Below are 17,852 nucleotides of genomic sequence, written 5' to 3' on the forward strand. Positions count from 1 at the left end.
TGTTTGGGCGCACGACAGGGCTCGGAAGGGAAGGAGCGCCATTTTACTTTTTGAATGAAAAATTGGCTCCAATCTTTAGCGGACACCATGTCGCGTTTGGAGAGCCCCCGTGTGCCTAGAGATTGGAGTTCCGCCACAAGTGACCCTATTTTGGAAACTAGACCCCCCAAGGAACTTATCTAGATGCATAGTGAGCACTTCAACCCCCAGGTGCGTCACAAATTGATCCGTAAAAATGAAAAAGTACTTTTTTTTTTTTTTTACACAAAAAAATTATTTTAGCCTCAATTTTTTTGTTTTTCACATGGGTAACAGGATCAAATGGATCCTAAAATTTGTTGGGCAATTTTGCATGAGTACACCGATAAACCACTGTTTAGGCACACGGCAAGGCTTGGAAGGGAAGGAGCGCCATTTCACTTTTTGAATTAAAAATTAGCTCCAATCGTTAGCGGTCACCATGTCGCATTGGGAGAGCCCCTGTGTGCCTAAACATTTGAACTCCCCCACAAGTGACACCATTTTGGAAACTAGACCCCCCAAGGAACTTATCTAGATGTGTGATGAGCACTTTGAACCCCCAAGTGCTTCACAGAAGTTTATAACGCAGAGCAATGAAAAAAAAAATCATTTTTCTTACCTTAAAAATTATTTTTTAGCCCACAATTTTTTATTTTCACAAGGGTAACAGGAGAAATTGGACCCCAAAAGTTGTTGTCCAGTTTGTCCTGAGTACGCTCATACCCCATATGTGGGGGTACACCACTATTTGGGCGCATGGTAGAGCTCGGAAGGGAAGTAGTGATGTTTTAGAATGCAGACTTTGATGGAATGGTCTGCGGGCATCATGTTACGTTTGCAGAGCCCCAGATGTGCCTAAATAGAACAAAAACCCCACAACTGACCCCATTTTGGAAACTAGACCCCCCAAGGAACTTATCTAGATGTGTGGTGAGCACTTTGAACCCCCAAGTGCTTCACAGAAGTTTATAACGCAGAGCCGTGAAAATAAAAAATCATTTTTTTCCCTCAAAAATGATTTTTTGAGCCCGCAATGTTTTATTTTCACAAAGGTAACACGAGAAACTGAACCCCAATAGTTGTTGTCCAGTTTGTCCTGAGTACGCTGATGCACAATATGTGGGGGTAAACCACTGTTTGGGCACATGTCGGGGTTCGGAAAGGAAGTAGTGACGTTTTGAAATGCAGACTTTGATGGAACGGTCTGTGGGCGTCACGTTGCGTTTGCAGAGTCCCTGATGTACCTAAACAGTAGAAACCCACCACAAGTGACCCCATTTTGGAAACTAGACCCCTCAAGGAACTTATTTAGATTTGTGGTGAGCACCTTGAACCCCCAAGTGCTTCGCAGAATTTTATAACGCAGAGCCGTGAAAATAAAAAATCTTTTTTCCCCACAAAAATAATTTTTTAGCCCCCATTTTTTTTTTTCCAAGGGTAACAGGAGAAATTAGACCCCCAAAATTGTTGTACAATTTTTCCTGCGTACGCTTATGCCCCATATGTTTGGGTAAACTACTGTTTGGGCACATGTCGGGGCTCGGAAGGGAGGGAGCACCATTTGACTTTTTGAATGCAAGATTGGCTGGAATCAATGGTTGCGCCATGTCATGATTGGAGACCCCCTGATGTGCCTAAACAGTGGAAACCCCTCAATTCTAACTCCAACACTAACCCCAACACACCCCTAACTCTAATCCCAACTCTAATCATAACCGTAATCACAACCCTAACACACCCCTAACCACAACCCTAACCCCAACACACCCCTAACCCTAATCCCAACCCTAACACGAATCCCAACCCTAACCCCAACACACAACCAACCCTAATCCCAACCCTAACCATAACCCTAACCACAAGCCTAACCCTAACCTCAACACACCCCTAACCCTAATCTTAACCCTAATTCCAACCCTAACCCTAAGGCTATGTGCCCACGTTGCGGATTCGTGTGCGGATTTTTCCCCACTGTTTTTGAAAAATCCGCAGGTAAAACGCACTGCGTTTTACTTGCGGATTTACTGCGGATTTCCAGTGTTTTTTGTGCAGATTTCACCTGCGGATTCCTATTGAGGAACAGGTGTAAAATGTTGTGGAATCCGCACAAAGAATTGACATGTTGCGGAAAATACAACACAGCGTTTCCGCACGGTATTTTCCGCACCATGGGCACAGTGGATTTGGTTTTCCATAGGTTTACATGGTACTGTAAACGTGATGGAAAACTGGCACGAAACCGCAGCGGCCAATCCACTTCGGCCAATCCGCTGCGGATCCGCAGCCAAATCCGCACCGTGTGCACATAGCCTAGTTCTAACCCTAGCCTTAATCCTAGTTCTAACCCTAACCCTAGTGGAAAAATAAAAATAAATATATTTTATTTATTTAATAAAAATAAATATATTTTATTTATTTAATTATTTACCCTATCTATGGGGGTGATAAGGGGGGGGCTTTATTTACTATTTTTTTATTTTGATCACTGTGATATAACCTATCACAGTGATCAAAATGTACCTGTAACGAAGCCGGCAGATTCGGCGGTCGCTGTCAGGACTCTGAACATTTTTTACCTTTTGTGCATTACTGCCCTTTTCCAAGATGGCGTCTTTGGTCTCATGTGCACTGCTATAAAACTCCACCCCAGCCTTCAGTCTGTGCTAGAGTATTCTGCCTTGCATCCAGCTCCTGACCTCTGATTACTCCCTGGCTATACACCTGCTCCTGTGAACCTGTGAGCCATTGGGGTTTCAGATTGCTATGGAGCATCTTATGGGGCCATAATCAACCATTATGCAGCATTATAGGGGGCACATGTTTCTATGGAGCATCTTATGGGGCCATAATCAACCATTATGCAGCATTATATGGGGCAAATGTTTCTATGGAGCATCTTATGGGGCTATAATCAACCTTTGTGCAGCATTATATGGGGCACATTTTCTATGGGGCATCTTATGGGGCCATAATCAACCTTTATGCAGCATTGTATGGGGCAAATGTTTCTATAGAGCATCTTATGGGGTCATAATCAACCTTTATTCAGCATTATATGGGGCACATTTTCTATGGGGCATCTTATGGGGCCATAATCAACCTTTATGCAGCATTGTATGGGGCAAATGTTTCTATGGAGCATCTTATGGGGCCACAATCAACCTTGTGCAGCATTATATGGGGCATATTTTTGTATGGAGCATCTTATGGGGCCCATCATAAACTTTATGGAGCATTGTATGGGGTGTATTTTGTATGGAGCATCTTCTCCATCTACACCTTCGGCCTTGGACAGCTCATAGTATCCCACGGTTTGCAGTACCATCTCTACGCCGATGACACGCAGATCTACCTATCCGGACCTGACCTCACCTCCTTACTTACCAAAATCCCACAATGTCTGTATGCTATTATATCTTTATTTTCTGCTCGTTTTCTAAAACTGAACAGGGACAAAACAGACTTCATCATCTTTTCCCCATGTCACTCTACCTCTCCACCAGACCTATCCATCAATGTCAATGGCTGCTCACTTTTCCCAGTCTGACACGCCCAGTGCCTCGGGGTGATCCTCAACTCTGCCCTCTCTTTCAAGCCACATATCCAAGCCCTTGCCTCCTCCAGCCACCTCAAACTCAAAAATATTTCCCGGATCCGCGTATTCCTTGACGGCAACACCACAAAAACACTAGTGCATGCCCTTATCTCCCGCCTTGACTACTGCAACCTCCTACTCTCTGGACTCCCCTCTAGCACTCTGGCACCACTGCAATCCATCCTACACTCTGCTGCCCGACTAATCTACCTGTCTCCCCGCTATTCCCCAGCCTCTCCCCTATGCCAAGCCCTTCACTGACTTCCTATCACCCAGAGACTCCAGTTCAAAACCCTAACCATGACATACAAAGCCATCCACAACCTATCTCCTCCATACATCTGTGACATGGTCTCCCGGTACCTACCTACACGCAACCTCCGATCCTCTCAAGACCTCTTTCTCTACTCCCCTCTCATCTCTTCTTCCCACAACCGCATCCAAGACTTCTCCCGTGCTTCCCCCATACTCTGGAACTCTCTACCCCAACACATCAAACTCTCACCTACCATAGAAACCTTCAAAAAGAACCTGAAGACTCACCTCTTCCAACAAGCCTACAGCCTGCAGTGAGCCTCAACCTACTGAACCGCCGCACAACCAGCTCTACCCTCTCCTAGTGTATCCTCACCCATCCCCTGCAGACTGTGAGCCGTCGAGGGCAGGGTCCTCCCTCCTTATGTACCTGTGTGCCTTGTTTTTTGCTCATGTTTAATGTATTTGTCTACATTGCCCCGTATTCACATGTAAAGCGCCATGGAATAAATGGCGCTATAAAAATGTATAATAATAATAATAATGTGGCAATTTTTCCAGCCCATCAGCGATTTCTTCATTTTGCTGTGAATTAACATCACTATCACTTCAGGGCACTCCCATTCGGACTGACCACAGCGCCTAGGGTATTCATGAACATCCTGGCCCTGGTTATGGCGCTGCTATGGTTCAGAGGGATAAATAGAGACCACATAGGAAACCATTAAGGAAAAATTTTGAGGATAGCGGCACACCACTGATGAAAAATTGAAAAAAAAAAACTTTATTCAGGCATAAGAAGCCATATTAAAAACATGAAAAATCCTTACGCGTTTCAGGTGCATGCAGCACCCTTAGTCAAAGGATATACTATAAAAATCACAGCCAGAATAAATATCAATGAACAACCAATCACAGAGGACAAATGATTAATCACATATACACAAGTTGTGGATGCAAACACAGCAGCAAAGAGAAAAAAAAAACATCTAGAAATATAAAATAGATCATTTCTTGAGTTCATGCCCATCGGATATCTCGTGTCCAACTTTAGAATCCAAAATGCCTCCCCTGAAGTCAATAGTTTCTGTTTGTTTCCACCCCGAATAAGATTAAAAATATTTTCAAATGCATGAAAAGCAAAATGTGACGTTTCCTTGGTGAATATTCACGAAGTGTTTTGAGGCAACAGAATAAGCCACATTTTAGTTTTGAATTTTGGCTAAATGTTCAGCTATGCGTTTCTTAATTTTTTCGTGTAGTATAACCAACATATTGCATTTTGCAAGACTAACAACAAATGCAGTAAATTACATATTGTGTATCACAATTCGTGAAAGACGTAATCTGTAAAAAACCTGAAAAAGAACGAATATTTAGTTTTATCAAGTTCGTAAATCCACATATTGCAACTATTACCAGCACATTTATAAAAACCAGTTGTGGACAACCAGGATTTAGGAGTAGAATGTTGTTTGAGAACACTAGGAAAAAGCGCATTGCCTAAACTGAAACCTTTTCGTGATACATATCTGAAGCCATTTCTGGTAATTTGACGTAATTTGTCATCCTGATTCACTACAGGTAAATATTTTTCCACTATATTTTTTATTAAGTGAAATTGGGGACTATAGGGGGTAGAAAATGTAACAATGGAATCTGAATCAGTAGGGGGAAGGGCTCTGGTAGATGAAAGGGATGTAGGCTGTCTACAAACCTTGTTGAAAGCTTCTCTGATATCATGACAATTATAACCTCTATCTATCAAAAGTTCAGTGACAACATGACTTTCCTGTAAAAAAAATATCTTGATTAGAACAAATATTTGATTCGGTTAAACTCACCATAAGGGATCGCCTTAATAGTATGTTTCAAATGAGAGGAGGAAGAAAGGAGTAGAGAGTTTCATTAATTACCTTATTACCTTTTCTATATGCCGAAGTATGTATCGTATGTAAAATGGAATCACCTGTTAACAATACATCCAAAAAAGGAATTTTTGTGCCTACACCACTGATGGTAAAAGATAAAATTTAAATAATTGGTATTAAGATACATATGCCATTTTTCCAGATCTACTGTAGAAACCTGCCATATAAAGATCAGATCGTCCACATATCTGCCAAACCAATATATCATCAGCAAAAGGATTAGAATCATTGAAAAGAAAATGTTCCTCCCACCAAGCCATGTACAAAATTGCAAGCGAAGGTGAAAATTTCGAGCCCATAGGAGCATCAAGAATTTGTAAAAAAAAATGTTCTCAAAAATAAAAAAAAATATGTTTGAGCAGATATGTGAGCGATCCTTAAGGTACCCTGGAATTCTGACAACCAATGGATACAAATGACTATCGACCCATGAACCCAAATTTACATTTAAAGATCCGATGCTAGATATAATAGGACGAAGGGGAGGGGGAAATACATTTTTGTGGGTTTTGGGAAGGCCATGAAAAATAGACACACTAGGGTGATCAGGTATTAGCCATTTACCAATTTTAGAATTTAAAACACCAGTCCGAATACCATCCGGCACCAAACACAGAAGTTTGGATTTGTATGGTGTAGTTGGATCAGATGAAAGTGGTAGATAGGTAGATGAATCATTAAGTTTGCAGTGTGTACCAGACTGATATACAAATCAATATCTAATAGCACTGTACACCCCCCTTTATCCGATTGTCTGATTACAATGTTGGAATTATTTTGCAATTCCTTAATGGCCAGAGATTCATTTGCTGACAAATTATTGAAATAGTCACACATCTTAGTTTGCGGATCTAACATTTTGAGATCTTTTTCTACCAATGACTGAAATAAATCCAGGGATAGAACTCTGGATTGCAAGGGATAATATGATGAAGTTGAGGAATTACATGAACATCAATGTTGCGTTTAGCATCCGGATTGCATCTACAGAGATGAAGTTGTGATAGTTTTTTGTTCCTGAAAGGAAAAAGCAGCAGAATTCTCAATAGTCATAGGGCGTTGAATAAATGATGATTGTGTACCAATATCGTCTGTGAAGAAATGTCTTTTAACCGTCAATCTTGTAAATCTGTTTATGTCTTTTATAGTCTGAAATAAATCTAATTGATTCCCTTTTCTAAAACTCCCAATTGAACCTCAGACAAAACAATAGGTGTCAAAACCAAAACACTGGAAACCGATTCTAATACCTTTTTGCCTGTCTCACAGGATGGACATGGCTTGGTGGGAGGAACATTTTCTCTACTTCTTTCTTCCTCCTCTCATTCGAAACGTACTATCAAAGCAATCCCTTATGGTGAGTTTAACAGAATCAAACATTTATGTTCTAATCAAGATATTTTTTACAGGAAAGTCATGTTGTTACTGAACTTTTGATAGATAGAGGTTATAATTGTTATGATATCAGAGAAGCTTTCAGCAATGTTTGTAGACAACCTACATCCCTTTCATCTACCAGAGCCCTTCCCCCTACTCATTCAGATTCCATTGTTACATTTCTACCCCTTATAGTCCCTAATTTCACTTAATAAAAAATATAGTGAAAAAATATTTACCTGTAGTGAATCAGGATGACAAATTACGTAAAATTAACAGAAATGGCTGCAAATAAGTAGAAAGAAAAGGTTTCAGTTTAGGCAAAGTGCTTTCTCCTAGTGTTCTCAAACAACATTCTACTCCTAAATCCTGGTTGTCCACAACTGGTTTTTATAAATGTGCTGGTAATCGTTGCAATGTGTCCATTTACGAACTTGATAAAACTAAATCTAGTAGTTCTTTTTCAGGTTTTTCATAGAAGATTACGTCTTTCATGAATTGTGATACACAATATGTAATTTACTGCATCTGTTGTTTGTCGTGCAAAATGCAATATGTTGGTTGTACTACATGAAAAATTAAGAGAGACGCATAGCTGAACATTTAGCCAATATTCAAAACAAAAATGCGGCTTATTCCGGTGCCTCAAAACACTTTGTGAATATTCACCAAGGAGACATCACACATTTTGCTTTTTATGCATTTGAAAACAAACAGAAATTATTGATTTCAAGGGATGCATTCTGGATTCTAAAGTTGGACACGAGATATCCGATGGGCATGAACTCAAGAAATGATCTATTTTATATTTATTGATATGTTTTTTTCTCTGTCTCTTTGCTGCTGTGTTTGCATTCACACCTTGTGCATATGTGATTAATCATTTGTCATCTGTGATTGGTTATTCATTGATATTTATTCTGGCTGTGATTTTAATTGTATATCCTATGACGGCATGCACCTGAAACGCGTAAGACTTTTACATGTTTTTAATATGGCTTGTTATGACTGAATAAAGTCATGATTAAGGGAGCTTAATCTTCAGAAACGCGATGAGATTTACACTCATATGATTTGTGCTGAAGTTTATATCCTCTATGTCACAAGTTTGTGAATAAAGAAACCTTTTTTTCACGGATTCAGTGAAGCTGGACATTTTCTTCATTCATTCAGATTGTCAACAGGACAAAGTATATTTTGGTTCCGACACAGCAGCTATGTATTTTGGGAACGGTGTTCAATAGGGTTGAGCGAAACGGATCGTTCATTTTCATAAGTCGCCGACTTTTGGCAAAGTCGGCGTCTCATGAAACCCGACCCGATCCCTGTGTGGGGTCGGCCATGCGGTACGCGATCTTGGCGCCAAAGTCGCGTTTCGTATGACGCGTTTAGCGCCATTTTTTCAGCCAATGAAGGAGTGTGGGCAGAGTGATGACATAGGGGTTAGGGGCGTGCACGCCTATGATCATTTTAGCGCTTGTGCGCAGCAGGGATTTGCAATGTGTAAAGAGAGTGAGAGTGTGAGTGAGTGAGTGAGTGAGTGAGTGAGTGAGTGAGTGAGTGAGTGAGAGAGAGAGAGAGAGAGAGAGAGAGAGAGAAAAAAACAAAAACAAAAAAAAAAAACCCCATTGACGTGCATAGGGTTTCGTGTTCCGGCCGATCCTCGACTTTTCGCAGTAATCGGCCGATTTCGCCCGACTCGACTTTTCAAAAAGTCGGGTTTCGCAAAACATGACTCGACCCTAAAAAGGTCAAGGTCGCTCAACCCTAGTGTTTAACACCATTCAGACATTAGCATTTCTTCCAGAAGGGAAGAGATCTCTTCAGTCTTCCATCAGAACTTTAAAACATCACAGCAGGGATTCCCTACGATTTTGCATGAAGGTCCTAGGAAAGATGTTCGAGACTGTGCCATTTGCTCAATTTCAGTCAAGGTCTCAACATAGGATGCTTCTAGCCTCTTGGGAATGGTCAATACACTCTCTATTTGTCTCCCCCTTCGCTGTTGCCAGTATCTCAGGTGGTGTCACCAGCAGCTACCGGCAGGAGTGTGGACTCCTAACCAGGAGCTGTTCAGGCAGATTTGTTAGTGGAGGGGCGCACCAGGTGTCGATCTAATGGCATCGAGACTAAACCTCAAGGTGCCGAAATTTATGGCAAGGTATTGGGGACCCTGAGGGGATCGCAATCGGCACACTGGTAATCTCTTTGTCCCAGTTCTCTCTGTCTTGCCTCTTCCTCCTCTACTGCTATAACCCAGACCTCTCAAGAATACCAGGCAGAGGGTGTTCCAGTCAGTCTCATTGCTCTAGAATGGTATCGGAGGGCCCATCAATCACCTGTCGGATGCCCCATTGGCTCTTCTGAACCGCCCGGACCTTCTGTCCCAGGGTCCGTCCTTCCATCCAACTTTATGGGCGCACAATTTAACGGAGTGGCTGTTGAAGTCGTGATTTTGAGAGCAGGAGATATGTCTGAATCAGTGATCCAGATTATGATTAAAGCCCGGAAGCCATCCTCATTGCGAGTCTACCGTTGCACTTGGAGGGCTTATTTTTACTGGTGTGAGTCTACAAATATTTAGTCTATACCACAGAAAAAACAGACAAAGGTGCTTACCTGTCCAGGCCTCAACTCAAATACACTATCATGGTGCAGCGGGCCCAAGTAAAGATGGCGACTGCACTGGTGCGGGGATATCAAATGAGACAGCCAGCCTACAATCAGGGATTGGCCGCTTGGCACACCAGTGCAAATAAATAATCTGCAGCAGTGTTCACACAGTATGCAAAGCATCTGGATCATAGCCTATTGGTAACGCCCTGTGGCGGGCTGCCCAGTGCTAATGAGTCCCGTGTCAACAGAGGCCAATTAGTCAATGTCTTCTTTTCTTGCGAGCGCTGCTCTTCTTCTTACAGTCCGGATTGGCTTCTTCAAGGGTTAGGTGTCTGCCTTGGCTATTATGATTTGGCATATAAACCTCGGGCTAAAACTTTGCTCTACGTTAGTCCAACCTATTGGACTCCTCTTGGGACCTGAATCTTGTTTTGGAGGCTCTTTAGTCTCTGCTTTTTGATCCTACAAGAGAGATCTCTAATTCTTTTCTCTCTTATAGGGTAGCTTTCCTTATCACCATCACTTCTATTAGGAGGGTCTCGGAGCTTGCAGGTCTGTCTTGTCACGCTCCGTACTTTGTTTTTCACCGGGATAGGGTAATGTTGAGGCCAGTTCAGTCTTTTCTCGCATTTCTCTCAGACATTATTTTACCTTCCTATAGTCTGGCACCATTTCATCCTATTGGCTCTACACAGGTCGGACGTGGTTAGAGCCGCAAGATACTAATTATCGGCCACTGCCTCATTCAGGCTATTATTATACCAGAGGGCCCTTAAAGGGGTTAGGCCTCTTCTAAAGCAATCATTGCCTACTGGATCAAGACTGCTATATAGGATTTAGCATTTAGGATTAGGGCACACTCTATGCGAGCCATGGGAGTTTCCTGGGCAGTTCGTCATCAGGTATTGGCTTTGCAGCTCTGTAAAGCACTGTATTTTTCAGACTATAAGGAGCACGTTTTTCCTCAAAATTGTGGATGTACCAGTTCTGGCTGTGGTGGGTAGTGGAGGAGCAGCGGGTCACAGAAAGCTGGAGCCGGCCGCTGCGGCTAACTCCTGTGCCCGCTGCTAAAGAGAAATGAATGTTCACTGCATTCCACACCCATGGGCATGGAGGGCAATGAATATTCATTTATCTTTAATATCGTCTTGGTATGATTGGCTCCATCCTTATTCTGGTATGATTGGCCCCATCAGAAAACATTATAAAACAAACCATTACACTTACCTTCCCGGCACTCCCTCGCAGCATCTTGTTCCAATGCCAGCAGCTGCACGGAACTGAAGAGCAATGAATACTCACTGCTCTCTGCGCGCAGTCCTGGCATGCTGGGCAGCGAGTATTCTGACAGCTGTACTCTGCTTGTGAGCAGCGCATGACGTCCCTGCCATGCGCTGCTTATAAGCATAAACAGCTGCTGGCAACAGAGCAGGACACTGCTAGGAAATGCCGGGAAGGTAAGTGTAATGTTTTTTTAATGCTTTCTGATGGGGCCATGCATACCAGGACCGGAATGGGGGCCGATCATATCAAACTCAGGAGGGGGCCATGCATACTAGGACAAGATGAGGGCCCTGCATACCAGGATAGGGATGGAGCCATGCATACTAGGATGAGATAGGGGCCCTGCATACCAGAATAAGGATGGGGCCTTGCATACTAGGACATGATGGGGGCCCTCCATACCAGGATAGGGATGAGTAGGCAAGCATACCAGGGTAGGGATGGGGCCATGCATACTAGGATAGGGATGAGCGCAATCATTCCTACCAGGATAGGGATCAGGGAGCCATGCACACCAGGATAGGGATGAGGTGGCACGAATACCAGGATAGGGATGAGGGGGCCATGCATACCAGAGTAGGTATGAGGAGGGCCATGCATACCAGTATAGAGATGAGGGGGCCATGTGTATCAGGATGGGGATGAGGGGACCATATATACCAGGATAGTGGATATTAAAGGGAGTCTGTCGCCCCAAAAATCGTATATGAGCTAAGGCCACCGGCATCAGGGGCTTATCTACAGCATTCTGTAATGCTGTAGATAAGCCCCCGATGTAACCTGAAAGATAAGAAAAACAGGTTATATTATACTCACCCAGGGGCGGTGCCGCTGCGGTCCGGTCTGATGGGCGTCGCAATCCGGGTCCAGCGCCTCCTATCTTCATGCTATGACGTCCTCTTCATGTCTTCCTGCCGGGGCTCCGGCGCAGGCTTACTTTGTCTGCCCAGTTGAGGGCAGAGCAAAGTACTGCAGTGCGCAGGCACTGGGAAAGGTCAGAGAGGCCCGGCGCCTTTCTATGACAGTTTCCAGTACCTTAACCCCTTACTGACCTCGGATGGAATAGTACGTCCAAGGTCAGTACCCCCGCATTGAAGTGGGCTCCGGCGGTGAGCCGACCTCAAAACTACAACATGTTAACATGCTAGCTGTTTTCAACAGCTGACATTTGCCCGCAATAGGTACGGGAGGAATCGCAAACTGCCCACATCTATTAACCAGTTAAATGCCGCTGTCAAACTCTGACTGTGGCATTTAACAAGCGCTTCCAGCCATCGGGCCTGAAATGCACGCACCGCTGATCCCAGTCACGTGATCGGGGGTCAGCGGTGCGTCGACATGAAAACCAGAGGTCTCCTGGACACCTCTATGGTTGTTGATGCCAGATTGCTGTGAACGCCACCCTGTGGTCGGCGCTCATAGCAATACTGTAATTCAGCTACATAGGGGCGATCTGGGCATCGCCCCTATGTAGCAGAGCCGATCAGGCTATGCCAGCTTCTAGCCTCCCATGGAGGCTATTGAAGCAGGCAAAAGTAAAAAAAAAAAAAGTTTGTAAAAATACGAAAAAAACTAAAAAAATATAAAAGTTAAAATCACCCCCCTTTCTCCCCATTCAAAATAAAACAAAAAAAATAAATCAAACCTACACATTTTGTATCACTGCGTTCAGAATCGCCCGATCTATCAATAAAGAATTAACCTGATCGCTAAACGGCGTAGCGAGAAAAAAATTCAAAACGCCAGAATTACGTTTTTTTTGGTCACCGCGACATTGCATTAAAATGCAATAACGGGCGATCAAAAGAACATATCTGCACCAAAATGATATCACTAAAAACGTCAGCTCGGCACGCAAAAATAAGCCCTCACCCAACCCGAGATCACGAAAAATGGAGACTCTATGGGTATCGGAAAATTTTTACCACTTAGATAAAAAATAACTTAGACATGTTTGGTGTCTATGAACTCGTATTGACCTGGAGAATCATAATGGCAGTTTTAGCATTTAGTGAACCGAACAAAAAAGCCAAACAAGTGTGGGATTGCACTTTTTTGCAATTTAACCGCACTTGGAATTTTTTTCCCATTTTCTAGTACACGACTTGCTAAAACCAATGGTATTGTTCAAAAACTAACTCATCCAGCAAAAAATAAGCCCTCACATGGACATATTGACGGAAAAATAAAAAAAGTTATGGCTCTGGGAAGGAGGGGAAAGAAAAACTTAAATGCAAAACAAAAAACAGGGTTAAGCTTGTTCTGTATGTCATGCTGTTTGCATTGCTGACTGCATTTAAATAAAAAGAATACTGAAAATAAACCTATGTTATTTGTTAGTTAACATACGTCCTGTGCATCGCTTCCAGTGCTCCTGGCCTACATTAAGTAAGTCCTTCACACCATCATCCATTGATCTGGTGAACCTGCTGACCGCTTCACACTTTTGTTCCCTATAGAAACAAAAACATATTTAGAGTACAATCATACACAGTTCCATAACTAATAAAACACGTTAAACTAGAAAAGGTTTCTATCCTTGCACATCTAGTCATCCGATGCCACAGCAAAAAAAAGGGAGTTTTATAAAGACCAACACATTACAACAAGATAAGCTAATTATCATTAGCAGAACACTGTCATTTTAGTTTTTCCCCAGCTGTCAGATGCAATTAGTTACAAACATTAAAGTGCCACTAACTTTGGATAGCAGAAAGAAGCTTTCTCTAAAAACAAAAGAAAACAAATGATCGCAAATACTAGGCACTAACAATAATTATAAAATACCAAAACGAGGGTGCCACCCTAGCTAGAGAAAATAATTTTTCTATAGAACTAACAAATACGGCTGCATAGCTTGGAGAATGATAGTAGTAGTGGTGATGATAATAATAATAATACTAGTAGTACCGCTATGTAGTGTGATAGTATCTGTTAAGGGAGCAAGACTAGTAGTGAAGGACAATTGGGAAAATTAGCCAAAGAAAAAACCAGAAAGAAAAAACCCGATCAAAAAGTCCAAAGTAGTTAATATAAAATCATGAACATTTTATTAAATAATAGTACATCAGATTTATAACATGAATAGAGCAAATGCAATAGAAAATAATATTTAAAATATATAAAGGGCGAACCTAACCAGGATTAGAAATTCTAGATTTAGTAATTGCCACATAAAAAGTACAAAAGACGTGGTAAAAAAATAGTAAAAAAAATATTAATGCATAAAAAAGTGATAACCACAAATGGGCACCGCTGAGACAGTGATCTCATGCGGAAAATGCTAGTCAGTAAACAGTGTGCAAGCCAAAGTGCATATGCAAGAGAGTTGAAATAGTAATTACCGTATTTTTCGGACTATAAGACGCAAAGGACCATAAGACGCACCCCAAATTTTCAGAATAAAAATAAGGTAAAAAAAATAATGTTTCAAATGGCGGTACGTCTTACAGTCCGAATTCAGCTTACCAGTGAAGGGATCGGCACAGGTGGAGAAGTGGTCATAGGTGTCTTTCGGTGGTCCAGGCTGGTGCGTGGGCCTCCAGGAAATCCCATCCCAGGCTGGTGCTCTGTGCTTGGGCAGGGGTGGAGGCTCTGTGCTCCGGGGTAGTGGCTGTGCTCCGGGGCAGGGGCTGTGCTCCACTCCAGAACAGTGGCTGTGCCCTGGGGCAGGGGCTGTGGTCTGGAATAGTGGCTGTGCTCCAGGGCAGGGGCTGTGCTTCGGAACAGTGGCTGGGCTCCGGGGCAGTGGCTGGGCTCCGGGGCAGTGGCTGGGCTCCGGGGCAGTGGCTGGGCTCCGGGGCAGTGGCTGGGCTCCGGGGCAGTGGCTGGGCTCCGGGGCAGTGGCTGGGCTGCAGGCAGGGGCTGTACTGCGGGGCTCTGGCAGCAGCTCTCTGGGCTCAGTGGGGGCTCTAACGGCATTTCGTCAAAGCCCGGAGGCCCCCCGCTCATCTGTTAATGGCATGTTGCGGTGGCCTCCGAGAACATGGGAGCCGGGGAAAATGGCCGCCGGGCTGGCGCACGCTCAGATTTAGATCTTGTTGCTGAGATCTCGCCCCGAGATCTCGGGAGACGAGATCTCCTTGACGAGATTTGAATCTGAGCGTGCGCTGGCCCAGCGGCCATTTTCCCGGTGCCCATGTTCTCGGAGGCCACCGCAACATACCATTAACGGATGAGCGGGGGGCCTCCGGGCTTGGACGAAATGCCGTCGGAGCCCCCACACTGAGCCCAGAGAGACGCTGCCACAGCCCTGCAGCACAGCCACTGCCCGCAGCACAGCCCCTGCCCGCAGCACAGCCACAGCCGCACCAGCATGGGAAGGGAGGCTGCATCGGTCGGGACCGCCGCCGCTGCCACATTATTTGTAAGTATATTGCGACTACAAGACGCACCCCCATTTTCCCCTAACATTCTTGGGGGAAAAAGTGCGTCTTGTAGTCCGAAAAATACAGTAGGCTGAACTGTACAAAAATACCACTAGGCGTTGCTGTTGATAACAGCAAGTGTTGGCACACGGGAAAAGAGACTGATAATAATAAGAAAACATAATGCGGTCATGATAGATATGTACTTACTATGCTCTTAAGATCCCGGTTTCCTGGATGGCACCCTCCCCCAACGCGCGTTTCGGCGCGCTGAAGAAGGCAACTCTCTTGCATATGCACTTTGGCTTGCACACTGTTTACACACTAGCATTTTCCGCATGAGATCACTGTCTCAGCGGGTGCCCATTTATGGTTATCACATTTTTATGCATTTATAATTTTTTTAACTATTTTTTTTTTAACCACGTCTTTTGTACTTTTTATGTGGCAATTACTAAATATATAATTTCTAATCCTGGTTAGGTTCGCCCTTTATATATTTTAAATATTATTTTCTATTGCATTTGCTCTATTCATGTTATAAATCTGATGTACTATTATTAAATAAAATTTTCATGATTTTATATTAACTACTTTGGACTTTTTGATCGGGTTTTTACTAACATTAATTACCTACTTTTGTAAAGAATTGCATTGGTTCAAAATATATTTAAAGATTTTATAAAAAACAAGGCCAGTACGAAACTATAAATGTAAATTTTAATAAATACAAAAATACTAGCAATCCTGAAGAAAAAAAAAATGTCTTCCTTGTCTTCTTACAGATGCAAGTGACAGAACAAGAGAGATTTTATGTGTAGTTTTTAAACAATAACTTGCCTTTTTAATTTTTATTTAATACATTTTCTGGACACAGGAAAATAACCAATTTTGCAATGTAACATATAAGATTTACTTATTCATCCTCTAGTTCTGGGATACTTTCACCCTTGTATTGAAAGTGAACAATCTGTATTCAGTGAAGACAGATTTTCCCATTACTGACATAGGAGATGACAGTTGGTGCTTATAAGATTCTATGGAGAGCAGAAGGGGAGGAAGGAGAAGCTAAAAGGAAACTCAAACATTCTGCTGCAAGTTCATCTGAAGTATTTACACTTTTTTATACCATAGATTTAAACTGTAACTGTCCTTTTAAGAAAATTTTCAGTAGAATGTTTGTATCTGCTCTTTAGATCAGTGTTTCCAAAAACCTGTCCTCATTACCCCCAAAACATCGTGTTTTCAGGATTTCCTTAGTATTGCACAGGTGAGAGAACCTGTGGCAATTTCTGATACCTTTATAGTAATTCCATCACCTGTGAAATATCAAAGAAATCTTGAAAACATGATCTGTTGGGGGCTGTGAGGACTGGAGTTGGCGAAACACTGCTCTAGATCATAGAATCATAGAATGGTAGAGTTGGAAGGACCTCCTGGGTCATCTGGTCTAACCCCCTGCTCAAAGCAGGATTCACTGAATCATCCCAGACAGATGTCTGTCCAGCCTCTGTTTGAAGACTTCCATTGAAGGAGAACTCACCACCTCTCGTGGCAGCCTGTTCCACTCACTGATCACCCTAACAGTCAAAAAGTTTGTTCTAATATCTAATCTGTCTCCTCCCATTCAGTTTCATCCCATTGCTTCTAGTCTTTCCTTGTGCAAATGAGAATAAAGATGATCCTTCTACAATGTGACAGCGCTTGAGATATTTGTAGACGGCTATAAAGTCTCCTCTCAGTCTTCTTTTTTGCAAGCTAAACATTCCCGAATCCTGTAACCGTTCCTCATAGGACATGGTTTGCAGACCGGTCACCATTCTGGTCGCTCTTCTCTGAACTTGCTCCAGTTTGTTGATGTCATCACTCCTCTTTCCCCCTCTGATCTCCAAAGACTCTCGAGTACCAACTGCCATCTCCTATCTCAGTAATGTAAAAATGTGTCCTCACTGAATAAACATTTAACAGCTTTTAACCTAGAATTGAGAATGAAAGATCAGTACAGGAAGATAAAGAAGCAGATTTCTCTGATAAGATATGTTACAAAGTTGGTTATTTTCATGTGCACTACTATTATGAAATAAAAATGAAAACCGTTACAAGTTCTGCATCTTGATAGTGGTGAGACGAAACACACTACATTCTATGCGGATGAACCTGTACTCTTGGAAAATGCGGTGACTTTAAAAATTAAATGTAAGATCTCATTCTTCTTCTATGACTTGCAATTAAAATGAAACAAGGAAGTAAAAAATATAAGCCAGCATCAATTATTGATTTTCGGAAACAACATCATTATTGAATTTGGCTATTATAGCTCTCTCTACCATTTGGTAAAAGGATAGTGATCGGAATATGTGAGTCAGTGGCATTATTTTGAATTACACTGTAAATACTTGCTATAGT

General features: G+C 42.6%; 1 protein-coding gene across 1 annotated transcript in view; it reads right to left on the bottom strand.

Moving 5' to 3' along the window:
* Positions 1–17,852, bottom strand: part of SNX9 (sorting nexin 9) — a 204,090-nt gene that overhangs the window by 21,377 nt on the left and 164,861 nt on the right. The window contains exon 12 of the mRNA XM_077283293.1: positions 13,429–13,532. Within this exon, the coding sequence (XP_077139408.1) occupies positions 13,429–13,532 (104 nt within the window). The remainder of the gene's footprint in view (positions 1–13,428; positions 13,533–17,852) is intronic.

This window comes from Ranitomeya variabilis, chromosome 2, assembly GCF_051348905.1.
Source record: "Ranitomeya variabilis isolate aRanVar5 chromosome 2, aRanVar5.hap1, whole genome shotgun sequence".
NCBI lineage: Eukaryota > Metazoa > Chordata > Amphibia > Anura > Dendrobatidae > Ranitomeya > Ranitomeya variabilis.